The sequence below is a fragment of the Hypanus sabinus genome, chromosome 14 (assembly GCF_030144855.1).
Source record: "Hypanus sabinus isolate sHypSab1 chromosome 14, sHypSab1.hap1, whole genome shotgun sequence".
NCBI lineage: Eukaryota > Metazoa > Chordata > Chondrichthyes > Myliobatiformes > Dasyatidae > Hypanus > Hypanus sabinus.
In genome coordinates, this window is record NC_082719.1 from 3296237 (window position 1) to 3323808 (window position 27572).

Sequence of the window (27572 nt, forward strand, 5' to 3'; positions counted from 1 at the left end):
TTTATTGGGTGCCGCCTTTTAATGGAGTAAAGGTCATGTGGAGCTGTTGCTAGATGGGGAAAACTGCAAATGCTAGGAAGATGAAATATAATGAAAAAATATTGGTGCACCCAGAAGGTTAAGTAACACCGGAGGAAGAGAAACCCAGTTACCATTTCAGGTTGAAAACCATTTGTCAGAATACAGCAGAAATTCTGACAAACGGTCTTCAGTCTCTGAAATATTACCTCTATTATCACAATTGCTGCTTAACCCGCTAAGTGGTGCAAATTATTTTCTTTTGCATGCTGCTATTCAGAGTTATTTATAGTGTATGTCCCAAGGATAAAGTTTCATTTCCAATGAAATGCAAATTGTAAAATTCCAGTAATCTTAATGTTGAGTGAATTACCTAGTCCAAATTCATCATTGGGTTTCTCCCAGTGCCCAAGTTTCCTCACGGATTCTAAAGATGTACAGATTCGGAGGTGAATTGATTACATGGGTGTAATTCTAAATAAAATAAAAATGAAGTTCATTGTGATGTTACTGCAATCACTTTCTCTTTTTCTTTCTCTTTCTCTTCTCCCCCTTGACCTCTCACTCCCCTCATTCCCCCTCACCCCTCCCTCTCTACCTGTCTCTCTCCCTCTCCCCTCCCTCCCATTTTCTACAATGATTCTATTTTAATAGACTGCTTTGGAAAGAAACTCGTCTAACCATATACTGTATCCCCTTTTAGTGCTAGCGGATTTGCTTACTACTGATTTACAAGCTGTCAAACAATTTCATGTCTACATGTGCATTCATTAATCTGCTGTATAATCTTTTGAATAGAACTGCTACAGTACATTTTCCCTTAACTACATCTGTTGCAACAAATGTGCCAGTTTTGAATATGGTGATCTTAATGCATTGTTTACTATTTTGATTTATATCTATTAATATTTAATCAATTAAATATTCTTGATATTATTTCAGTTTTGGAGAATGGAGTTTCTGCAGGTTCCAGAAACTCCAGTTCCTGAGGAGACTAGCAAACTTGCAGAAAATATGCAGGAACCTTCAGAAGATGCACAAATAGGTGAGAGGTCGAAATGATTTGCATCCTCATGTTATGAATAACTATGAGAAGATAAACATGACAGCAATAATTTCCTTTATATCAAAGTTCTAACTTAACAGAAATATCTTTAAAGTGCTTTACAAGAAACTGATGCCAAGTCATATAGGGAAATATTGGTGCAGGTAACCAAAGATATGTGGGTTTAAACCAGCAGACTCGGTGTATTGCTGTTTTGAGAGGAAATTCCAGACTGTAGAAACTCTTGACTGCTCAAGGCACAACTACCCGTAAAAGAAGTTTAAGTTTGGAGTTGCTCAAGAGGTTAGATTTGGAAAATGCAAATAGCTCTGGGATATAGGGCAGGTAGTGATATCAGATCTTTGCAGGGATTTGAAAGTAAGAATCTGAATTTTAAAATTGTCCTTTCACTTAACTATTACACAAGGAAGGAGGATGCACGAAGTGAAATGATGCAATTAGAGCAATGACAAGGGACTGCGGATGACCTTGCACTAAAGAAGACTGGCTAGGAGTGTGTCATAATACTCTTAATTACAAAGTGGTAAAGGCATGGACGAGAAATCCGCTATCAGAACACTACCTTCTCATTCTTTTATTTCACAATTTATTTATTTGCTAAGTTATAGTAATTCTGTGTCTGCACTCCATTGCTGCTGCAAGGTAACAAATTTCACATTATAGAATGTAAAACATTATAGCACAGTACAGGTCCTTTGGCCCTTGATGTTGTGCTGACATTTTAATCTACTCGAAGGTCAATCTAACCTTTCCCTTCTATATAACCCTGCTTGTAGGCAGTGAGAATAGGAGCTATGATGTTGTGGCCATTACAGAGACAATGATGGCTCAGGGGCAGGAATGGCCAGGCTTTAGATGTTTCAGGAAGGGCAGGGAGGGAGGCAAAAGAGGTGGGGGCATGGCACTGCTGATCAAGAGATGGCGTCACGGCTGCAGAAAAGTAAGAAGTCACGGAGGGGTTGTCTACGGAGTCTCTGTGGGTGGAAGTTAGAAACAGGATGGGGTCAATAACTCTTCTGGGTGTTTTTTATAGACCACCCAATTGTAGCAGTGACATCAAGGAGCAGGTAGCTCCAAGTACTGATCCACACCCTAAGCTCATCCGCTTTGCTCATGATACTCCTTGCATTAAAATAGACACATCTAAACGATCAGTCTGAGTGCATCCCTTCTCTTATCACCTGCCTATTCTCACTGCCTACAAGCTTTCTCTACTTGTGAGCCAACCACCCCTTCCTCCATTTCTTCAATTCGGTTCCCACCCCCCAGCAATTTTAGTTTAAACTCTCTGCAGTAGCCTTAGCAAACCTCCCTGCCAGGATATTGGTCCCCCTGGGATTCAAATAAACTCTTCTCAGGATTCAAGCAGATACAAGTATCTGTCATAACCTTCAAGCAGGTACAGGTATCGATTGAAGCCCAAGAAGAGTTTATTCGTCGTATACGCCGGGAAAGCATTAGATCCTTTTTCAAAAAAGATTACCGTACAGAAAACATTGTTGGATTGATGCCTGCAGCTTCACTCTTAGAATCATTATAATCGGTGGTAATTAATTGAAAGTAACTACTATTTAGATCATAACTATTTTAGGTGTAATCAACCTAATTGTCTGGAAGTAATATTCAAATGAAATGCATTTGGACAAATTAGAAAGCAAATGCTGATCTTTTTTCTGAGGATAATTTTAAATACTTGATTTTTATTTGTAATTTAGATGGGGATGCCCAGGATGAAGATAGCAGTGATTCTGAATTGGAGGACCAGAGCATCCACGATCTAAAACCGAAGCAAAGTTTATCTGGCTCTACAGCACATAGAACAAAGGGCACACGAGCGGCCTGGTTTGTAGAAGGCGATGAATCAAAACGCTGGGCTGATCAACTTAGCATAGATGAAAAAGACGGGTTTGTCTTTGTAAACTATTCAGAAGGCCAGCCTAAACTTCAGCCACCATCTCAACAGCAGCCTCAAGTACAAAGTAATATGCAACAACCGCATCAACAGTTAATGCAGAGTGAAATAAGACGTCACAACCAGCTAAGACAAGGTGACTTTTACAGTGCACTCAATTTTAAAACCACTGAATTTGGTCAAAGAACTGGTAAAACTGGAAGTTTGATCTGTGAGAAGTTTTCTGCCATTTCCAGGGTTACCAAATAAATTTGTCAATCAGGCTGGGAGTGTGTCTCTCTTATACAGATTAAGGTATCAGGAATAAATTTATATCAATCAGTTAAAGAGTCTAGGGAAGGTCATCTATAATTTGGAGACAGCATTTCAGGAATTAAGTTAAGAACCACATACATTTAAGAAAGGATGGTAGAAGTTTTGAGCTTTATTGTTGCTAAGTCTGTTGTTAATTTAAAATGTGAAATTTAAACATGGTTATGTGAATTGATTGGGAAAGCTGGTGTAAGTTGAGGGATATTTTCAGAAGTATCAAAATAATGAAAGTTGTCTATACCCTGACTAGGTGTCACAACTATTAAATTAATATGCCAGAACACCACAGGGCAAATTAATTTCTTGCATTCAAAATGCTTGAGATTTGAAATGCAACTCTCCTTGAAAGTGGAGGAATCAAATTCCATAGGATATCTTACATGATCCCCAGCTATGCCTGCCTTTTCATTAGCTATGTAGAACAGTCCCATGTTCCAGGTTTTCCCCAGTAATGCTCCCCAACTCCTCTGCTACGTTGGTGCTGCTTTATGCACCCATGCTGAGCTCCTCAATTTCATCAACTTTACCTCCAACTTCCAGACTGCATTTAAATATACATGGTCCTTTAATGACACTTCCCTCCCCTTTCTTGATCTCTGTTTCCATGTCTGGAGACAAACTGACGACCAACATTTTTTATAACACTACCGATTTCCCATGGCTATCTTGACAACTCTGAAGGAGTTACAAGCTTCAGTGGCTTGAGATGGGAGAGACTTTGCATACAACAACTGGGTGTTTCACCAATCGCAACTTTATGGGAGCATGGTGACGAGAAAGCCACTGCTGCAGAAAAAAACAGATGAAATCTCAGCTAGAGTTTGCCAGAAAGCAAGTGGGAGACTGAAGTCAGCTGGAAGAAGGTTCTATGGTCTGATGAAACCAAAATTGAGCTTTTTAGCCATCAGACTAAATGCTATATTTGGCTTTAGCCAAACACCATACGTCATCAAAAACACACCATCCTTACCTGCATCATGCTGTGGGGATGCTTCACTGTATCAGGCCCTGGAAGGCTTGTGAAAGTAGAGGGTAAAATGAATGCAGCAAAATACAGGAAAATCCTGAAGGAAAACCTGATGCAATCTGCAAGAGAACTGCAACTTGGAAGAATGTATTGTTTTCTAGCAAGACTATGGCCCCAAGTATAAAGGCATAGCCACACAGAAATGGCTTAAAAACAACAAACTTAGTGTCCTGGAGTGGCCAAGTCAGAGTCCAGACCTCAGTCCAATTGAGAATTTGTGGTTGGACTTGAAAAGGGCTGTTTACTCACAATCCCCATGCAATCTGACAGAACCTGAGCAGTTTTGTAAAGAAGAATGGGGAAAAATTGCAGGGTCCAGATGTGCAAAGCTGACAGAGCTATCCATACAGACTCAAGGTTGTAATTGCTGCCAAGGGCGCATTTACTAAATACTGACTTGAAGGGTGTGCATAAGCAATCAGCTAATTTGCTTTTTATATTTGTGATTAATTTAGATCAGTTTGCAGAGATCTGTTTTCACTTTGATGCGAAAGAGACTTTTTCTGTTGATCAGTGTCAATAAAAAAAGCCAAATTAAATCCACTGTGATTCAATGTTGTAAAGCAATAAAATATAAAAACTTCTGGGGGGGGGGGGTGAATACTTTTTAATAGGCACTGTATCCTTGCAAGCAGCCAAAGTGCTAAATCTGCTCATTTCCCTCCACCCTCATCTCCATTCAAGGCCCCAGACAATTCTTCCAGATGGAGCAACACATCACCTGTTGGGGTCATCCATTGCATTGTTGAGACCCTTCATAAACTCCCTTACATCCATCAAAAGTGAACTTCACAGTGGCAAGACATCTTAATTCTAATTTCCACTCCCTTTCAGATATGTCAGTGCTCTTGTGCCACAATGAGGCCACCCTCAGGATGGAGGAGCAACACCTTGAATTCTGTCTGGGTAGCCTCCAGCCTGATGGCATGAATATTGCTTTCTCCTTCCATTAAAAAAAAATCCTTCCCCCTCCCCTCTTCTATTCCTCACTCTTACCTCTTCTTAGCTGCCTATTACCTTCCCCTGGTTCCCCTCCTCCTTCCTTTTCTCCTATGGTCCATTCTCCTCTCCTATCAGATTCCTTCTCCAGCCCCTTGCCTTTTCCAACCCAGCTGGCTTCACCTATCACCTTCTAGTAAGTCCTCCTTCACCCCCCCGCCCACCACTTTTTAATTTTGGTGTCTTCCCCCTTCCTTTCCAGCTCTGAAGAAGGGTCTTGGCCCAAAACCTCAATTGCTTGTTCATTTCCATGGCTGCTGCCTGACCTGAGTTCCTCCAGTATTTTGTGTGTTTTCCTTTGGATTACCAGCATCTGCAGTATTTGTTAGTGTATTGCAGTGTTGGAGTTAAAGTCTGTAACTTCTGTAATAATTAGAAATAAGACAGATATATCCAGCTACAAGATGAAAGGATTTTTTTAAAATCTTAAAGTCATGGAAGTATTTTTCTTTTTGATTCCAGGATACAGATGGGAGCGACAGTTGGTGTTCCGAAGCAAGTTAACTATGCATACTGCATTTGATCGAAAAGACAACTGTCACCCTTCGGAAATCACTGCATTAGGCATTTCAAAGTGAGTGCCATTATTGAATCAGCTCTACAGGAAGTATTTTTTCAATATGGTATTCCAAAACATCCATAGAGACTATCCATGGTTTTCCCATCACTGTGGAAGTTCATCATTATTCACTCTCCAAATCTATTCTCAGTAAATTTAGGCAGGGAGGGACTGTGAGTACTTTCGTTCAGTCACAGGGTCGATTTTGTATTTATTTCTGCTTCCCCGATAATTATCCATCCCCCTCTATCTCCCATTTTGATGTGTATGTCTTTGGCTTCCTGCACTGTTTAAATACGGCCCATTGTAAGCAAAAGAATGAAAAATTTGCATTTGCTTGTGTTCTTTTCGAAGTTCCCTCGTTAATTTAGCTAGCAAAAATTGTACAACGGTTCCTATTCTATTAGCTTGTTCTCATAAAGGATAAGCTCAGTATAGTAATGGAAGTTTTTTTTTCTTAAGCATTGTTTATTGAACTATATTTAAAAATTAAAGTAGTGATCTGCATTGGTAAAAGCTGCCTTCACAGCTCAAAAATGCTGGAAGCTCAACTTCCAGTACTTCAGATTTGTTGTGTATAATGTAAGTGTACACCAAGTGAGGTGTACAAGTGACAAGTGAGGATTATTGTCATTTAGTTACATGTATATAATGTACAGTTGAAGTCAGAAGTTTACATACACCTTAGCCAAATACACTTAAACTCAGTTTTTCACAATTCCTGACATTTAATCCTAGAAAGCATTTCCTGTCTTAGGTCAGTTAGCATCACTACTTTATTTCAAGAATGTGAAATGTCAGAAGAATAGTAGAGAGACTGATTTATTTCAGCTTTTATTTCTTTCATCACATTCTCAGTGGGTTAGAAGTTTACATACACTTCGTTAGTATTTGGCAGCATTGCCTTTAAATTGTTTAACTTGGGTCAAATGTTTTGGGTAGCTTTCCACAAGCTTCTCACGTTAAGCTGCTGGAATTTTGTTCCATTCCTCCAGACAGAACTGGTGTAACTGAGTCAGGTTTGTAGGCCTCCTTGCTCACACACGCTTTTTCAGTTCTGCTGACAAATTTTCTATCGGATTGAGGTCAGAGCCACTCCAATGCCTTGACTTTGTTGTCCTTAAGCAATTTTGGCACAACTTTGGAGATATGCTTGGGGTCATTGTCCATTCAGAAGACCCATTTGCGACTGAGCTTTAACTTCCTGGCTGATATCTTGAGATGTTGCTTCAATATACCCACATAATTTTCCTTCCTCATGATGCCATCTATTTTGTGAAGTGCACCAGTCCCTCCTGCAGCAAAGCACCCCCACAACATGATGCTGCCACTCCCATGCTTCACAGTTGAGATGGTGTTCTTCGGCTTGCAAGCCTCACCCTTTTGCCTCCAAACATAACAATGGTCATTATGGCCAAACAGTTCAATTTTTGTTTCATCAGCCCAGAGGATGTTTCTCCAAAAGGTAAGATCTTTGTCCCCATGTGCACTTGCAAACTGTAGTCTGGCTTTTTTATGGCGGTTTAGGAGCAGTGGCTTCTTCCTTGCTGAACAGCCTTTCAGGTTATGTCAATATAGGACTCGTTTTACTGTAGATACAAATACTTGTCTACCTGTTTCCTCCAGCATCTTCACGAGGTCCCTTTGCTGTTGTTCTGGGATTGATTTGCACTTTTTACGCCAAAGTACATTCATCTCTAGGAGACAAAATACATCTCCTGAGTGGTATGATGGCTGTGTGGTCCCATGGTGTTTATACTTGCATACTATTGTTTGTACAGATGAGCGTGTTACCTTCAGGTGTTTGGAAATTGCTCCCAAGGATGAACCAGACTTGTGGAGGTCCACAGTCTTTTTTTCTGAGGTCTTGGCTGATTTCTTTTGACTTTGTTTGTAAACTTCTGAACCACTGGAATTGTGATACAGTCAGTCAAAAGTGAAATAATTTGTCTGTAAACAATTGTTGGAAAAATTACTCATGTCATGCACAAAGTAGATGTCCTCAACGTCTTGCCAAAACTGTAGTTTGCTAATATGAAATCTGTAGAGTGGTAAAACAATAAGTTTTAATTACGTCAACCTAGGTGTATGTAAACTTCTGATTTCAACTGTATACAGAAATGAGACATTGTTTCTGTGAACCAGCATGTAAAGCATGTTACACACGATAACTTATGAAGATAAGGATAAAATCTACAGTTGAAACACACATAAACAACAAACGAAGTGCATTGATACAAAATATTGCAGGTATTTACCAGTGACACTTCAAATATGATGCAGCTGGGAATTCAGAAACTGAAGGGTCTGGGGAAGAAACTATTTCTCATCCTGACCATTCATGCTTTTATGCATCTTAGTCTCCTGCCTGATGGTAGAAAGTCAAAGAGGATGATGGATGGAAGGGTGGGATCCCGAATAATACTAAGAGCCCTGCGTGTGTAGCGCTCCTGATAAATGTCCCCGATGGATGGTGGGGAGACCCCTATGATCGTCTCAGCTGTTCTCGCAGTCCTTTGTAGGGACTTCTGGTCTGATGTTTGACTGCTCCCAGATGCAACTTGTCAGGATGCTCTCAGCTGTGCTCCTGTAAAACACAATTAAGATGGAGGGGGTGGGGTATGCGCACAGGAGCCCTGCTTGCCTAAATCTTCTTTGGAAGCAGAGGCACTGCTGTGCCTTCTTGTTCGGGAGTGATATTAAGGGACCAGGTGAGCTCATCCATGATGTGAACTCCCGGGAGCTTGGTTTATGTAACTCTCACTACATAGGAGCCATGTATTCGCAGAGGGGGATGGTTTGTCTGCACCTTCCTGAAGTCCACAATGATTTCCTTTGGCTTCTCCATATTCAGGCTTAGATTGTTCTTCTCACACCAATCCACCAGCTGCTTCACTTCCTCTCGTCAGCATTCTTGATAAGGCCAGCCACTGTTGTTATCCACAAACCTGGTGACACTATTTGAGCTGGATCCTGTGATGCAGTCATGTGTCAGCAGTGTGAACAAAAGAGCTGAGCACACAGCCTTGGGGAGCGCCTGTGCTCAGCGTAATGGAATGAGAGATGTTGCTGCCCACATGGACTAACTGTGGCCTTACTGTTAAGAAGTCTAGTATCCAGTTGTAGTGGGAGGTGTTGAGACTCAGCAAGAACTGTTTCCCCAGCAGTTTCTGGGCTATGATGGTGTTGAACATCAAACTGAAGTCTATGAACAACAGTCTGTTCTAGAAACATAGAAAACCTACAGCACAATACAGGCCCTTTGGCCCACGAGACTGTGCCAAACATATCCTGACCTTAGAAATTACCTAGGGTTACCCATAGCCCTCTATTTCTTCTAAGCTCCATGTACCTGTCCAGGAGTCTCTTAAAAGACCCTATCTTTTCTGCCTTCACCACCATCATCAGCAGCCCATTCCACGCACTCACCACTCTCTGCTTAAAAAAAAACTTTCCCGAGATCTCCTCTGTACCTACTCCCCAGCACCTTAAAACTGTGCCCTTCCGTGCTAGCCATTTCAGCCCTGGGAAAAATCCTCTGACTATCCACACAATGAATGCCTCTCATCATCTTATACAGCTCTATCAGGTCACCTCTCATCCTCCATCGCTCCAAGGAAAAAAGGCTGAGCTCACTCAACCTGTTCTCATAAGGCATGATCCCCAATCCAGGCAACATCCTTGTAAATCTCCTCTGCACCCTTTCTATGGTTTCCACATCCTTCCTGTAGTGAGGCAACCAGAACTGAGCACAGTACTCCAAGTGGGGTCTGACCAGGGTCCTATGTAGATGCAACATTACCACTCGGCTCCTAAACTCAATCCCACGATTGATGAAGGCCAATACACCATATGCTTTCTTAACCACAGAGTCACCCTGCGCAGCAGCTTTGAATGTCCTATGAACTCAGACCCCAAGATCCTCCACACTGCCAAGAGACTTACCGTTAATGCTATATTCTGCCATCATATTTGACCTAACAAATGAACCACCTCACACTTATCTGGGTTGAACTCCCATCTGCCACTTCTCAGCCCAGTTTTGCATCCTATCAATATCCCACTGTAACCTCTGACAGCCCTCCACACTATCCACAACATTCCCAACCTTTGTGTCATCAGCAAATTTACTAACCCATCCCTCCACTTGAGGCACACCACTGGGACTGACCTCCATGCAGAATATGGCCCATCTACAACCACTCTTTGCCTTCTGTGTTTAAGCCAGTTCTGGATCCACAAAGCAATGTCCCCTTGGATCCCATGACTCCTGACTTTCTCAATAAGCCTTGCATGGGGTACCTTATCAAATGCCTTGCTGAAATCCATATACACTATGTCTACTGCTCTAACTTCATCAATGTGCTTAGTCACATCCTCAAAAAATTCAATCAGGTTCGTAAGGCATGACCTGCCTTTGACAAAGCCATGCTGACTATTCCTAGTCATATTATGCCTCTCCAAATGTTCGTAAAGTGTGCCTCTCAGGATCTTCTCTATCACTGAAGTAAGACTCACTGGTCTATAATTTCCTGGGCTATCTCTACTCCCTTTCTTGAATAAGGGAACAACATCCACAACCCTCCAATCCTCCATAACCTCTCCCGTCCCCATTGATGATGCAAAGATCATCGCCAGAGGCTCAGCAATCTCCTCCCTCGCCTCCCACAGTAGCCTGGGGTACATCTCATCCAGTCCCAGTGACTTATCCAACCAGAAGCTCCAGCACATCCTCTTTCTTAGTATCTACCGGTACATGTTTAAGCTTTTCAGTTCTCTCCGCCTATGAGACTCATGACCGGAAAGACTTCATCATCCATTTTCTTGGGTCTGAAAGCTGGAAAATGCTTTGAAAAAAATTTATTTTATTCTACATTTATAAGCACTAAAAGACCCTTCATCAGGAATGGGTCACGGCCCGAAACGTTGGCTACTCTTTTCTCATGGATGCTGCCTGACCTGCTGAGTTCTTCTAGCATTGTGTACATATTCTTTGATCCACAGCATCTGCAATTGTATTTTTGTGTACTGACAGCAGTTTTGGATGATCATTTGTTTGGACAAAATGAGCTAAGCAGCAATCCGTTATATAGAGAAGTCCTCACCCAAATGTAATCGAATCATGCAGCTTTTAGTTATTTTTATATCACTGGAATTTTGTACTATTGAAAAAACAATGGCAACTGTGTCAAATTTAAAGTACTGCATATTTATTTTATTCCAGAAGTACTTCCGATACGGTCATTTACCTAGATCTTGTTAGTAATGTCTGAAACACCAGCATTTATTGTTTTCTGTGGAAATGTATCCAGAGAAGTCCTGAACTCTGTGCTGGAGTCAAAGCACAAAATCTGATAACTTGCTTCATCATTGGTTTCCTTATTGAGACCAATGAAAGAGCTCCACCTTGCTGAGGTTTCCAGCATTTATACTGTAGAAATCACTCACGGATCTTGAGGTAGATCCAAAACCCTAAAGGGTATCTTTGTGTTGTGGAGAAGAAAGCAAAATGTAAGGCAAATTCATTTTCAATTATTCCAGGTTTTAATATTTTCTTATTTATATTTTAATGTAATGATTTCTTCATTTTCAACATTTTCTCATTATGACATTAAAATACCAGCAACTTTGAGAGCCAGCAAAGCTCTGGGTAGGGCTTTATTTGCTGTTAAGATTTTCAGAGTTCTTCCATGCACAGTTGGAGATGTGTCATTAATCAGACTAGGACAGCAAAATAAATTTTCCACATCCAGACAGGCAGTGGTCACAAGCATTGTATCTGTCATGGTAAGGTTTGGATTATCAACTCAATGTAGTGATTGTAGTCTTTCTTTCCCCCATCTTCCTCTGCAGGGATCATAGTAAAATTCTGGTAGGTGATGCACGAGGTCGAGTATTCAGCTGGTCAGTCAGCGACCAGCCTGGGAGGACAGCTGCTGATCATTGGATTAAAGATGATGGAGGTGACTGCTGCTCAGGGTGCTCAATGCGCTTTTCGCTGACGGAAAGACGCCATCACTGTAGAAACTGTGGGCAGCTTTTCTGTCAAAAGTAAGAGAGCTTCAATTAGTTTTACCTAAATTTGGGATTTTAATTTTGGTACAATCTTTTGTTACTTATATCAAAAAAAAATTCAAATTGTTTACTTCCAATTTAGTTTGATCTTAATATTAAATTTTGATTTAAATTGTTAAATGAAATTTGAATAACAATGTTGTTTATTTTGGGATTGAATTTCTCTTTGTTTTGTGCCACCAAATCAGGCCAATAGAAGTGTTCTGGTGTTCATCCTATTCATCTCCATATACAAGTTGTACATATTAGTATTGTTTGTATTTTAAGAAAGCGCTCATTCCTTTGCAGATTTAAGTAGGGTTTCAGCATTACTGATAAGATCACTATTGCTAGCCTCTGTCCTTGAGCAGTTGGTGGCCAGCCAGCAGTGATGATGGGCCACTAGAATATTTCCAAGCCGGAATGGCAGGGAACCTGTAAGTGGTGATGTCCCTCTGGAATTGCTTCTCCTGTCCGTGGTAATGCAGGAAATAAGTATCAAGGATAATGGATGGGTTACCAATCCAGCAGGCTGCAATGTGCTAGACGTTGCTGAATAGCTTCAGAATTATTGGAAACTTGAGGTACTTGAAGAGTATAGAAAATTTAAGAAAATACTAAAGAAGGAAATCAGGAAGGCAAAAAGAAGACATGAAGTTGCTTTGGCAGATAATGTGAACATAAACCTGAAGGGTTTCTATAAGTATATTAAGAGTAAAAGGATAGTAAGAGACAAAATTGGTCCCCTAGAAGATCAGAGTGGTTGTCTATGTGTGGAGCCTCACGAACTGGGGGAGATCTTAAAATAGTTTTTTTGCATCAGTATTTACTCAGGAAACTGGCATAGCGTATATGGAAGGAAGGGAAACAAGCAGTGGTGTCATGGAACATACAGAGATTAAAGAGGAGGAGGTGTTTGCTGCCTTACAGTGAATAAAGGTAGATAAATCCCCCAGGCCTGACATGATATTTCCTCAGACCTTGAGAGAAACTAGTGTAGAAATTGCAGGGGCCCTGGCAGAAATATTTAAAATGTCCTTAGCCACGGGTGCGGTGCCAGAGGATTGGAGGGTAGCTCATGTTGTTCCATTGTTTAAAAAATGATCCAAAAGTAAACCAGCTAATTACAGTCAGGTGAGCTTGACATCAGTAGTAGGTAAATTATTGGAAGGTGTTCTGAGAGATCGGATATACAAGTATTTGGACAGCCAAGGGCTGATTAAGGATAGTCAGCATGGCTCTGTGCATGGTAGATTGTGTTTAACGAATCTTGTAGAGTTTTTCAAGGAGGTTACCAAGAAAGTAGATGAAGGAAAGGCTGTGGACGTTGTCTATATGGACTTTAGTAAGGCATTTGACAAGGTCCCACGTGGGAGGTTAGTTCAGAAGGTTCAGACACTGGGTATCCATGGAGAGTTTGTAAACTGGATTCGAAATTGACTATGCGGGAGAAGACAGAGAGTGGTAGTGAATGATTGCTTCTCCTGACTGGAGGCCTGTGGCTAGTGGTGTGCCTCAGAGATCTGTGCTGGGACCATTGTTGTTTGTCCTCTATATCAGTGATCTAGATGATAATGTGGTAAATTGGATCGGCAAGTTTGCTGGTGACACTAAGATTGGAGGTATTGTGGACAGCGAGGAAGGCTTTCAAAGCTTGCAGAGGGATCTGAAACCACTGGAAAAATGGGCCAGAAAATAGCAGATGGAATTTAATGCAGACAAGTGTGAGGTGTTGCATTTTGGAAGGACAAATTAAGGTAGGACATATACAGTAAATGGTAGGGCACTGAGGAGTGCAGAGGAACAAAGGGATCTGGGAGTTCAGATACATAATTCCCTGAAAGTGGCGTCACAGGTAGACAGGTTTGTAAAGAAGGCTTCTGGTATCCTGGCATTCATAAATCAAAGTATTGAGTATAGGAAGTGGAATGTTATGGTGAGGTTGTGTAAGACATTGGTGAGGCCAAATTTGGAGTATTGTGTGCAGTTCTGGTCACCAAACCATAGGAAGGATATCAGTAAGATTGAAAGAGTGCAGAGAAGATGTACTAGGATGTTGCCGGGTCTTCAGGAGTTGAGTTACAGGGAAAGATTGAACAGGTTAGGACTTTATTTCTTGGAGCGTAGAAGAATGAGAGGGGATTTGATAGAGGTTTACAGAATTATGAGGGGTATAGACAGAGTAAATGCAAGTCGGCTCTTTCCACTTAGATTAGGAGAGATAAATACAAGAGGACATGACTATAGGGTGAAAGGGGAAAGTTTTAGGGGAACTTCTTCACTCAGTGGTGGGAGTGTGGATCGAGCTGCCATCTGACGAGTTAAATGCGGGCTCACTCTTAAGTTTTAAGAATAAGTTGGATAGATACATGGATGGGAGAGTTCTGGAGGGTTATGAACTGGGTGTAGGTCAATGGGACTAGCAGAATAAAGTTTCGACACACTAGAAGGGCAGAATAGCCTGTTTTCTGTGCTGTAGTGTTCTGTGGTTCTAACTACATTCATCCAGACAAGTGGAGAAGATTCCATTCTGCTTTGAACATGTCTCATTAGTGTGGATAGGCTTTGAGATGGCAAGAGGGAAGTCGTTCACAATAGGATATCTATTCTCCTTCCTAACATTGTAGTAATGGAACATAGTTAGCTCTTCCAGTTGGTGATGCTGACCCCTACCCAGATGCTGATTGTCAGTGGTGAGGCACTGCTTTTGGAAATGATGACAGAAACATGACTTGTCATTTATTAGGTCAAACCAAGATAGTTACAAGCTTTATTCATTTAAAGAAGAGTTGCAAATGAACTTAATGTTACCAAGCATCACCACTTCAGCCCTTGTGGTGAAAACAACCCCATTAAAGCAGCAGCTGAAGCTCATTGGACCTCAGTTATTGCCCTGAGGACCTCCTACAATGAAATCTAAAGAACTAGTATATTTAACTATCTTCCTTTGTGTACATTGAATGGGATGTTTCCTCTTTATGTCACATAGTTTAAGGCCAAAAGCAGTGACTGCTGCCTCACCTGTGGAATTCAGATCTTTGGTCCACCTTTATAGTAAGACAATGAATGTCTTGAGCTGCAAAACCTTTTTGATAAGTTTGTTAACGTCATCTTCCATCACAAAGCAGATTACATTTTAGCTTCATATAGTCTATGTTCATAACTCCTAATTCGATGCATATTCTTTTCACACTTCAGGTGCAGTCGATTTCAATCAGAGGTCAGGCGCTTGAAAATCTCCTCACCAGTCCGCGTTTGTCAGAATTGTTACTATAACTTGCAACAGGAGAAAGGAGCTGAGGAGAGTGCCAGGAACTAGCAGGTCACTGAGCTGCATCAGTGGTCAGACAAGAATAAACATTATTGCTCTCAGCTATTTCAAATGATTTTATGCAAAATGAAAAGTCATGTTGAGGGTGGGGTGGGAAGAGTTTACATATTTATTTGTACTGTCTTGAAGCACTGTAATATACTGAATAGAAAGGGATCATTCGCTTTGCAATTAATGTGCTCATCTCTATACTTATAGTTGCTGAGAGTAGTTCTGGACCTAAAACCATCCCTCAAACATCTTGGTAATGTCATTCATATTCATTGAACTAGTGGCTTGTAAGATTTTAGATGTAAATCTGCCATCTCTGCAAGAATCCTATTTGTTTATAGTGTAAATAGTTGTAATGGCCTTTTTAACAAGAGAAACTTCTGAATTGCCTGTAACAAGATGTCCTACTAACCACTGAATGTGTGAATTAAGAAACCAATAAGTAGTGTGTCGAGTATCATTTAGTAACTATTTTAAGAGATTAAAAAATGTGCGAAAGCTAACCAGAACTGTTATCATTTTTAATAACATTAATATCTTGCATTTTTTTCATTTTAATTACTGTTTGAATCAAAATGTACAGATATGGATTTGTTTACTACATAGCTCACAGTATCGAAAAGGGGGCAATTGTAATTACTCACGTTGCTGTACCCAGAGTAAATGCTTCCTTGTGTTCATGACTTCAGAAAATATTGATATTTACCTGTAGATATGCTATAACAGTAGCATCTCTATTCCAGGACACACTTATTTAATGCTGTCCTTTTTTGGGAACAATGGGTATTTGTAATTTCGGCACTTTAACTACCACAATCCAAAACTTTGATTTTTGCAGGTGTGGGAGATAAGAGAATTAACTAAGGACTCCCTTATTTTAAGTTTGACTATTAAAAACTTGAAATAATTTTATTATTGTAAGTTTAATAGGCGTATATCTACTTTATCCAAGTTATTCCCAAAATGTTGATTATTTTATATCGCAAAATTTTCTCTGATCAGTTACTGAATTATAACAGTAAACTGCCATTTTAAAATTTAAAACAATTTTATGCTTTGCTAGAATGTATCCATTGTCAGAGTAAAGGGACAAGGCAGCTTCAGTTTCAGCTTTTTGAGATTCATACATTTATTAAGATAACAGCACAACTAAAGCATTAATGTGGTAATCTTGTTTGTTTAGCTGCTCATCAATAGTCATACAGTGAATTTCACAAAATGGCTTCCACACATCTAGATTGTTAAAATTGCTGAAATTATTTATTGTATCAGTTAACTCATTGTTTATGGACTTTGGCAGTTGGCATGTTGCTCTGGATTTAGCCTGCCCTGAGTAGTTATTTGTGGAAAAGAAACTACAATACATTAAAGAGTACCAATGATTAAATCTGAAAAGGACCTCAGCTGTCAAAAAATACTGCTGTTAGTCAACAGCTTTAGTCTGAAAGCACACTGGGGAAATGAAACAACTACTGGTAGTTGTTAATGTGTTAAGTTTGCAAGGGTCTCTTGGAATCAGAAATAATTGGCTGTTAAAGACCCCTTTGCAGTAATACTATGGGCAGAAAACCTTCTTGTGTAAAAAAATGCTGCTACCAGTGCAAGGATCGCCTCTTAGTATCACTGTTTATTTAGAATTAACTTTTCTGTTAAAATTGTGATGGGCATATCAATACATACTACCATAATCTGTAGAAAGCACTTGAGCAATTCATGTTGTAGTAAGTATACTCCATGTGTGTAACTAACATATTCATCTTCTCCTTTCCTCCTGTTGTAAAACACATTATTCATGTATACGTATCTGTATAATGTATTGTGCAATTTGTACCGTTATGCTTAAAGGTAGAACCTGGTGCTGAAGTGCAGCAGTTGTCTACAACAATACTAAAAGTTATAGAAAATTATTTTGCACCTTGCTATTGTGTATAAAACTGGTAGGAATCATTTTATCATATACATTTATCATTTTAAAGACAGCATTTCTTTACAGTAAATGAACTGTATAATATTTATGCAATTATACTACTTTGAAAGTATTTTTAATTTCAGCAAGTTTTGTTACTTGTTGCATGATTAACACAGCTGACTTTTTGTGTCAGTAAAATGTAAATTGTTTTCCACTTTTTTGTTGTGTTTAATATATCAACTAATTATTTGTACCCCTTCCCAAAATTACCATAATCTGTACAGTAATGAAAATGAAAACAGGCTAAACTGGAGTGGGATTTTTCTACTGTATATGAGAATTCAAATCCGTGTTTTGGTGGTTCCTGTGCTAGACTGATGCATTATATTAGTGTGTAAACTGTGGTATCTGAATGTTCATTGTATATTTGTCTTTAATGAAAGAGCTACAGTCACACAATACATATGTAACTAATGCAATAGCAACAAGTCCTGGTACTAATTTTTTCCATTTAAATAAATACCTGCTATTTACCACCAAATCCTGTTTACTAGTTTTGCATTATAGAGGTTGGTAATAAATATCTATTTTGTTTGAAAGATTCTTTGTGAAGACTAACAATAGAAAATATGGTGTGATGTGTTTCATTCTATTAGTGTTGAGTAAAATAATGCATAAATATAAAGTGGTCAAATGGAAATAAAATTATCTACTCTAAGAAGCAAAGATTAGCATTCATCAAAAGCAACTATTATAAATATAGCTACTAGATATTTGGTTTGTTCATTAACCTGAAACTACAATGACATTGTCTCAATGGTGCTAATTGCATATCTGGTGAATTATGGAGGAACACTGTCAGAGAAAGAGATTTCTATTTGACAGGCAAAGGTATTTGTTCAATGCACACTGTCTTTCATTATTGCTTATTTACGGTTTGTTTGACAATACTAGCCAACGGCTTAGCTGAGGAAATCAAATGTCATATTTCCAAATTTGCCAATAAGGCTCAGCTATGGAGCATCGAGAATATATAAAGAGATTCAGATGTTATCAAGCAGTTCAGTGAGTAACACAAGATTATGATAGATCAAAAGTGTGTGAAAAGATGGGAGAGCTCATTGACATTTACAAAAGGTGCAATAAAGATAGAATACAGGGAGGATGAGGATAAGTTTCTCTATTCAGAAAATGGTGAATCTAAAATTCCTAACAACAGGGATCTACAGGGATTTAATTGTTGAGTTATTTAAAACAGAGATAGATTTCTGAATGTTAAAAGAATAAAAGATGAAGTAGATCAGCCATGAACAGCAGGTTAAGCCCAGGAGTCAGGCAGCTTACTTTTGCTTCTTTTACATTTGATTTACACTCACTCGCCATCTACTGGATTGTAAGCTGTGGAAACTATTCATTTGCCATAATTTCTAAGATCTAATGATTATTTCAATAATCAGAGTTTGTTTTAAACAATTTATTCTAATATACAGTAATTTAAGGTGTACTGTCAAATGATGAAGTGGAACTTTTACCATTGAGTTTAGAGAACATGGACATTGCCCAGAATGTATCAAAGGTACCATCTACATTTTTTCAGCTTGTTTTATAGAGTGCAAATTCATGAACATATTAATATCCCTTGTCATGAAGCTCCACTCTACTAGTAAGATACTAATCATAAGTGTAAGTTTTTTTCATCATTAAAGGGTTCCCATCCTGGGGTCTATGGCATAAAAAAAGGTAAGGACCCCAGATTCTACTTCCTTTTTTCCCCCTTACAAAAAATATTGCCTAGATTTTACATCAATCAGTCCTTCCTTTCCAATAATTCCAAAGTAAATGAACCCTCATCAGTTCCAAAGGAATTTAAGAAAAGACCAAATTTTTAAAAAGAACAACTTTTTTTTTAAAAGAAGTACTATTTCCGGTTTGTTATTTGAGCAACACACGAACTGGCCTAGCAAATAATCTATTAAATCAAACAGCCAAAATATGTGGGAGATGGAGACGGGGATTTTATTTCGTGGACTAGCACTAGTATAGGAGAGAAACAGGGACCTAACTATTCTATTGATATGTGCTTCATTAAAGCCTGATACTCAGTCCCAGATATTGAGTTTAATAAATACTCTTAATGTTTAAGTAATGGATTTGTAGATATTGGTGATAAAAGAGTGTTCACTTGATTAATATGCAATTGAAGAAGAAATAATGGTAAAAGAGATCATGTCTATATGGGCAGGGACAACGAAAATACTATATAGATGACAAAAGATAATTAAATGTACTTATTCATACTGAGCAAGATGAGTTAGCAAGCAACAGTGGGTGTTAAATATTTTAAAATAATGGGGTTTTGAAAACAATACAGATAACAGCTGTAGTCAGTGATCAAGTAATAGTGTGAGAAACAGTAACGAATTAATAAATGTCATAAGTATTTAAACTATTGGCTAGAATAGTTTTAAAAAGTGAGTTTGTAACAAAATCAATAATTATTAGTCTTTAGTTTTCATTAGCAGGCCAAATCTGAATGTATTTTCCTAGTATCACAGTCATGCAAATCAACATCTTCAACAAGTTAATGCCGAGTCTACAATATAAAATTGTCATTAAAATTAATGATGGAGATTGGAAGCAAAATTCAAAATTTCAAAATTTGAGTGTAGTTGAATCAAATGAAGTTCTTAAGAATTATATAAATATTTGAAAAATATACCTGTGCCGTTCTAGGGGATATCAGAAGAGCAAAATTACAAGAGCAAGCTCAAATGCATTGAATAGTTGTAACAAAGTTGGACTCACAAAACATCTTTCCTCTCTACATCTGCTGCCCAAGTATTTATAATGTTTCTAAATTTCACTGTATCTAGTCCCCTACAATATTTAAAAAAGCTGTTTTTGTTTAATGATGTGGAAGAAAACAGGTTTCCGTAAGATACAGGAGCAGATTTATGCTATTTGCCCCATCAAGTCTGCTCTGCAATTTAATCATGGAAGTTGTTCACTACGTATGCATTACAAATGAAGAGAGGTTGTTGATATATAGAGCATCCATATCCATTGCAAGTCTAGCAAAAGGATTAGTGTTAACTGGAGTATGACGTTTCAATCTGAAGCACAATCAGCAGATTATAGTTAACCCTAATTTATTTAAAGTATAGTAGTTAGAAGCTTTGACATATGCATGTTTGTGAGCTCTATGTTAGAATGTACAATTGAATACACAGTAATTGATTTGTGACTGGAAGAATGCCAATGGGGACTCGAGGATAGAGTCTGATAGTGACAGGGAATTACTGATTCTGCCTTAACTGCATTGCTTTGGGCTGACAGCTGTCATCAGGTGTTGAACTACTGGCTTATGCATGTTATAAAAACACTCCCAACCCCTCCTTCCAGCGCCCCCCCCCCCCCCCCCATGGGACTCGGTGGTCTGAAATAACTTGTATTACAAATATATAAATAATCTGGACATGAAAAAGCTATCTTTAGTTAACTTTCAACTGTGCAAACACTTGACACGCTCTGTGAAGAAACTAGCTTTTTAAATTGACATTTTTACTCACTATCCATTATAACAAGGTAATGATTTCTGGTATTTGAAGCCTTGATGGGTGTCAAGAGTTTTTTCCTGCTGTAACAGATGTTAAGTAAAGAATGTTCAGTTCATTAAAAGAAGGCCTGACATGGAAAATAGAGCTCAATACCTGAAAGTTGTTGGGGATGTCCAAATTTAAAACATAGCTAAAATTCCTGCTCCATATTTCACTAAGTTTTGAGATAAACTCCTTTCTTCTTCTTCTTTGATAACTTTAGGAGACTCAAAGGTTCAGCATTTACGTATCACTGAATCAGAATCAGGCTTACTATCACAGGCATATGTCGTGAAATTTGGTGTTTTGTAGCAGCAGTACATTGCAACCTGTAATTTTTAAAAATTAAGTACGTATATATAAAAAAGGAAATTATATAAGTAGGGGAAAATACTGTGCCGATGTTCATGAGTTCCTTTTTCATTCAGAAATTTAATGGAGGGGAAGAAGCTGTTCCTGAAATGTTGAGTGTTTGTATTCTGGCTCCAGTACCATCACCTTGAAGGAGGCAACGAGAAGAGAGCACGTCTTGGAGTAGCAAGATTCAAAGACTCACCAACAGAAGCATCTCATCTCAGTCTTGGATTGGTTAATTTTAATTCCATTCCCTTAGTTGTTGACTTCTCTAGGAGGGAAGCGTATCACAGTATCAATCTTAACAAGCCTTCTCAAAATTACCCATGTTTCTTGTAAACCTGGCAGTGTAGGCACATCCTGCTCAACCTTTCTCCAAAGGGAAACTTTCCTATTCTGGTAATCAATCCAGTGAATCTTTGCCACTCTGCCTCCAAGAGACCTAATCCACACATCTTACTCCTGGTGTATCTGACCAAACAAACTACAATTATGACAGGACTTTCTCACTCTTGTACACTATCCCTTTACAAAATTCTGGTTGCATTCTGAGTTTAATGCATCCCAAGTAGGTCAAAGCAAGTTTGATGAACACTACATCTTCAAGCCACCCGTGTTGTAACCTTCCAGATTCAACTGGTTCAATGATTTTAGATAAAATACCATTCCAGTCTTTCTTTGAAGTTCACACATGCATTATTGTTTCCTGTGGGAATTTCAGCTAGCAGTAGCCTAAGCTATTGTAACACTTCCATGTCTACTTTTAGTTATTTGTTAATCTATTTACCATTTCCTTTAACCTCTCCCTTGACTTCATGTCTTCTTTCATTCCCCACATTCTCTGCATCTTGAAATGCGTCTCATCACCAACTATTTTTAGTTTTTTCAATCTGAAATATTAACGTCAGAAGATCTTCATTTTAAATATTGCATGCTTGTTTGTTATGTGATATGAAGATATTGTTTCATTTGATCTGCTAATGCTGATCTTGTATGTTTTTTTCTTTGCACTGCAAGGGATTGCAATAGGGTCAATAACCCATTGTTATCTGAAACAGTAACAGTCTCTTGAAATAAGGCTATTTATTCATTCGTTGCTCTCTGATTGAAAAAGTCACCAACAACTGCATTGTGTTTTGGTACTGTGAGACAATTACAGCATTTAGAGCAAACACGAGGAAATCTGCAGATGCTGGAAATTTAAACAACAACACACACAAAATGCTGGTGGAACACAGCAGGCCAGGCAGCATCTATAGGGAGAAGCGCTGTCGATGTTTCGGGCCGAGACCCTTCGTCAGGACTAACCGAAAGGAAAGAAACTCTCTTACTATCTTTCCTTTCGGTTAGTCCTGACGAAGGGTCTTGGCCCGAAACGTCGACAGCGCTTCTCCCTATAGATGCTGCCTGGCCTGCTGTGCTGCACCAGCATATTGTGTGTACTGCGTTTAGAGTCCAGTCACGGAAAACTTTAGCTGAGCTGTTAAAGTCATTGGCACCTTTGGTGAAATGACACAGATGGATCTTCAACTCTTAATTTAAAATTGTATTTTAGGGGAAAAAATGTGGCTTAAATGCTTTTTCAGTCCATTAACTTGATTCCATGTTCCAAAAGTCTTGAGGCTGGCCCTCAGTAAGGGCCTCAGCTTTGTCCCCCTGTGCCCACACCTCAATGAATCCCACACCCACCATCACACTTCGCTTTACTTCTGCCATCTCTGAGCCTACTTCTTTGGCAAGGATTCTCTACCCCACATCGATGACTCTCTTCTCCCATCTTCAACCCTGGATACCCTGCTCTGGACCTTTTTATTGCCAACTGCTGGTGGGACATTAAGGGTCTAGATTTTAACACTCCTCTCTCCAATTCCAACTTCACTCCTTCTGAACACTGCTCTCCACTCCCTTTACACTGTCCTAACCTCACCATCAAACCTGCAGATAAGGGAGGTGCTTCAGTGGTCTGGCATATATGCCTCTACCTTGCTGAGGCCCAGTGACAACTCTCAGACACCTCCTCTTACTTACCCCTTGAGCAGGATTCCACTAAGGAGCATCAAGCCACTGTCTCTCTCACCATCACAGACCTTATTGACTCTGGGGATCTCCCATCCGCTGACACGAACATCATAGTTCCCACACCCTGCACCTCCTACCCGAGACCCACAAACCTGCTTGTCCAGGTAGACCCATTGTTTCAGCTTGTTCCTGTCCCACTGAACTCATATCTGCATACCTCGACTCTGTTTTGTCCCCCCTAGTTCTGTCCCTTACTACCTCCATCTGTGACAAATCACACGCTCTGGATCTTTTCAATGATTTCAGATTCCCCGATCCCCATCGTCTTATTTTCACTGTGATGTCCAGTCCCCGCACACTTCCAACCACACCAGGAAGGCCTTCGAGCTCTCCGGGTTTTTTTCTGGGCACCATACCCACTAGTTTGGCTTCACCACCACTTCCTTCCGTCTAGTGGAACGTGGCTTCACTCCAAATAACTTCTCCTTTGGCTCCTCCTTGTTACTTGTTACATACACCTGTTAGGCTGCATACTCCAGATACCTTATGAGGTAACCATAGCCTTCAGCCAGGAGCAGATGTCATCAGATGGTTCCCAACCTTCACAGAGTGTTTCGACCCTTAACCACGACACTCTCCAGTTGGTCGTCCGGCAGTGGTGGCCAAATCACTGCCCATCTGCTCCTGGCTTCCAGCTTCCCTCCTCCTACTCCAAATCCAGCAACCAACAAGAGGCTCATTCTGCCTCTTTCCCCCCCAACCCCCACCCCCATCCTACAAGCTACTTCCTTCAAACAAAAGTTATAGCCATGGGCACTCGTATGATTCCCAGCTATGCCTGCCTTTTTGTCAGCTACATGGAACAGTCCATGTTCCAAGCCTACACTGGTGTCCATCCCCCACTTTTCCTATGCTACATTGATGACTTCGTTGGTGCTTCTGCACCCATGTGGAGCTTGTTAACTTCTTCAACTTTGCCTTCAACTTCCAAACTGCCCTTAAATTTACTTGGTTCATTTCCAACATCTCCCTCCCTCTCAATCTCTCTGTCTCTATCTCTGGAGACAGCTTATCTACTAATGTCTATTATAAACCCACAGACTCTCACAGGTATTTAGACTATACCTGTTCCCATCCTGTTACTTGTAAAGATGCCATTCCCTTCTCTGAATTCCTCTGTCTCTGCCGCATCTGCTCTCAGGATGAGGCTTTTCATTCCAGAACTACTGAGATGTCCTCCTTCAAAGAAAGGGGCTTCCCTTCCTCCACCATCAACACTGCCCTCAACCATATCTCTTCCAATTCACGTAGTCTGCTCTCACCCTATCTTCCCACCACCCCACCAGGGTTTCTCTTGTCCTCAACTACCACCCACTAGCCTCTGCATCCTACACATAATTCTCCAGAACTTCTGCCATCTCCAACAGGATCCCACCATGAAACACATCTTTCCCTTCTCCCCTCTTCCTGCTTTCTGCAGGGATTGCTCCCTATGCAACTCCCTTGTCCATTCGTCCCTCCTGGCACATCCTTGCCAGCGGAACAAGTTCTGTACCTACCCCTACCCCTCCTCCCTCACGATCACTCAGGGCCCCAAGCAGTCTCTCCAACTGAGGCAACATTTCACCAGTGCTCCCAGTGTGGCCTCTTATATATCAGTGAGATCCAATGTAGATTGAGAGACCGTCTCGCTGAACACCTACACTCCATCTGGCAGATGAACTGGAATCTCTCAGTGACTACGATTTTAATTCCACTTCCCATTCCCATTCCGATATGTCAATCCACGACCTCCTCAACAACCGTAATGAGGCCACACAGGTTGCAGGTACAGCACCTTGTACTTCATTTGGATAATCTGCAACCTAATGGCGTGAATACCATTTCTCAGACTTATGGTGATGGCCCCTCCCCCACCATTCCCCATTCCCTTTTCCCACTCTCACCTTATCTCCTTGCCTACCCATCACCTCCCTCTGGTGCTCCTCACCCCTTTTCTTTCTTCTTTGGCCTTCTGTCCTCTGCCACCTTCTCCAGCCCTGTTCTCTTACATCAATCAACTTCCCAGCTCTTTACTTCATCCTTTCCCCCACCTTTAAAATCTACTCCTCATCTTTTTCCTCCAGTCCTGCTGAAACGTTGACATTTTATTCATTTCCATAGATGCTGCCTGGCCTGCTGAGTTCCTCCAGCATTTTGTGTGTGATCCTGTTCCCATGTCAATTTTGTATGAATCAGCTTTAACAACAAACATCTTTACAATGAGTGAAGCTGGAGACATAATTAGACGCACCACAGCTGGGGCAGGGTTGGCATGCTATTACTTCCTACAAGGCAAAACCTAGCAGTATAAATCCACTCCCCAATGAACTCAATGCTTTTTGTGCACACTTTGAAAGGAAGAACAAAATGACTCCTGTGCAGATGCCCATGGTATCTGGTGACCCAGTGACCTCTTTCAGGGAGCCAATGTCAGAACATCCTTCAAGAGGGCACCAGGCCCTCATGGTGTACTTGACCAGGTACTGAAAACCTGTGCTGACCAACCTACAGTCGTGTTCAAGGACAGATTCAACCTCCCACTACTGTGGTTTAAGGTTTCCACCTGCTTCAAAAAGGACAAAATTACTACTGCCTAAGAAAGGCAGGGTGAGCTGCCTCAACAATTACCAGCCATAGCACTAACCTCTAATGTAATGAACTGCTTTGAAAGATTGGCCATGGATGGGACGGTTGTCAGCAAGTTTGTCTTCTGTCACGATAGGTCTACAGAGGGCACAGTCTCACAGGGTCTCCACTCTGATTTGCAGCACTCAGACAACTGCAAAAAACATATTAGGCTGCCACCTGTAAATTACAGCTCGGCATACAACGCCATCATCCCTTCAGTAACATAAGACATAGAAGCAGAATTGGGCCACTGGGCCCATCAAGTCTGCTCTGCCAGTCCCATTCCATCATGGCTGATTTATTATCCCTCTTAATGCCATTCTCCTGCCATCTCCCCATAACCTGTGTCCTGACCAACCTATCAACCTCTGCCTGAAATATTACAGAATAACTTGGCCTCCACAGCTATCTGTGGCAATGAGTTCCACAGATTCACTATTCACTGGTCAAAGAAATTTGTTCTCATCTCTGTTCTAAATGGACATCCCTCTATTCTGAGGCTGTAACCTCTGGTCCTAGACTTGTCCACTACAGGAATCGAGCTCTCCACATTCACTCTGTCTACGTCTTTCAATATTCAATAGGTTTCAATGTGATTCTCCCCTCATTCTTCTAAACTGCAACAAGTACAGGCCCAGAACCATCTAATGCTCCTTGTTTGTTAACCCTGTCATTCCCAGAATTATTCTTGTGAACCTTCTCCATTGCTAGCATTTTTTCCTCAGGTAAGGGGCCCAGAACTGCTCACAATACTCCAAGTGCAGTCTGACCATGTCTTATAAAACCCCAGCATCACACCTTTGCACTTATATTCTAGTCATCTTGAAAGGAATGCTAACATTGCAATTGTTTTCCTTACCACCAACTCAACATGCAAGTTAACCTTCAGGGAATTGTGTACAAGGACTCCCAAGTGCAATGGCACCTGATGTTTGAATTTTCCTACACTATGTTCCATCTGCAACTTCTGTGCCCATTCGGTCAATATGTCCAAATCTTTCTGCAGACTCCCTGCTTCCTCAACACTATCTGCCCCTCCACCTATTTTTGCATTGTCCACAAACTTGGCCAGAAAGCCATCAATCCTGCCATCCAAATAATTGATATATGACTTGAAAAGAAGCAGTCCCAATGTCAACCCGTGCAGTACACCATATACCACTAGTAGCCAACTAGAATAGGCCCCCTTTATTCAGGCTCTTTGTCTCCTGCCAATCAGCCATTCTTCTATCCCTGTTGGTATCTTTCCTGTAATATGAAGGGCTCTTGTTAAGCAGACTTACGTGTGGCATCTTGTCAAAGGCCTTCTGAAAATCCAATTAAACCATATCCATGGACTGTTTATTCTACTTTATTGTTATTGTTATTTCCTCAAAGACTCCCAACAGATTTGTCAGACAACATTGTTCCTTAGAGAAACCATGCTGACTTTGGCCTACTTTATCATATGCTTCCATGTATCCCAAAAGTCATCCTTAATAATCAAATCGGACATCTTCCCAACCACTGAAGCCAGGCTAACTGGCCAATAATTTCCTTTCTTCTGTCTCTCTCCCTTCTCAAAGAGTTGTGATTGCAATTTTCCAGTCCCCCGGAAACATTCCAGAATCTGATGATTCTTGAAAGATCGATAAAAAATGCCTCCACAATCTCTTCAGCTTCCTCTTTCAGAACTATGGGGTGTAGTCCATCTGGTCCCGGTGTCTTATCTACCTTCAGACTTTCCATCTTCCTAAACAGCTTCTACTTAGTAAT

The 27572-nt window shown here is 40.3% G+C and overlaps 2 protein-coding genes across 2 annotated transcripts in view; both read left to right on the top strand.

Moving 5' to 3' along the window:
* The window catches only part of wdfy3 (WD repeat and FYVE domain containing 3), a 354111-nt gene extending 336392 nt beyond the window's left edge, over positions 1–17719 (top strand). The window contains exons 60-64 of the mRNA XM_059988693.1: positions 961–1063; positions 2800–3132; positions 5797–5908; positions 11747–11944; positions 15146–17719. Coding sequence (XP_059844676.1) covers positions 961–1063; positions 2800–3132; positions 5797–5908; positions 11747–11944; positions 15146–15266 — 867 coding nt within the window. The 3' untranslated portion in view covers positions 15267–17719. The remainder of the gene's footprint in view (positions 1–960; positions 1064–2799; positions 3133–5796; positions 5909–11746; positions 11945–15145) is intronic.
* LOC132404527 (retrovirus-related Pol polyprotein from transposon 17.6) overlaps positions 1–27572 on the top strand; it is a 218274-nt gene that overhangs the window by 17414 nt on the left and 173288 nt on the right. The window lies entirely within an intron of this gene.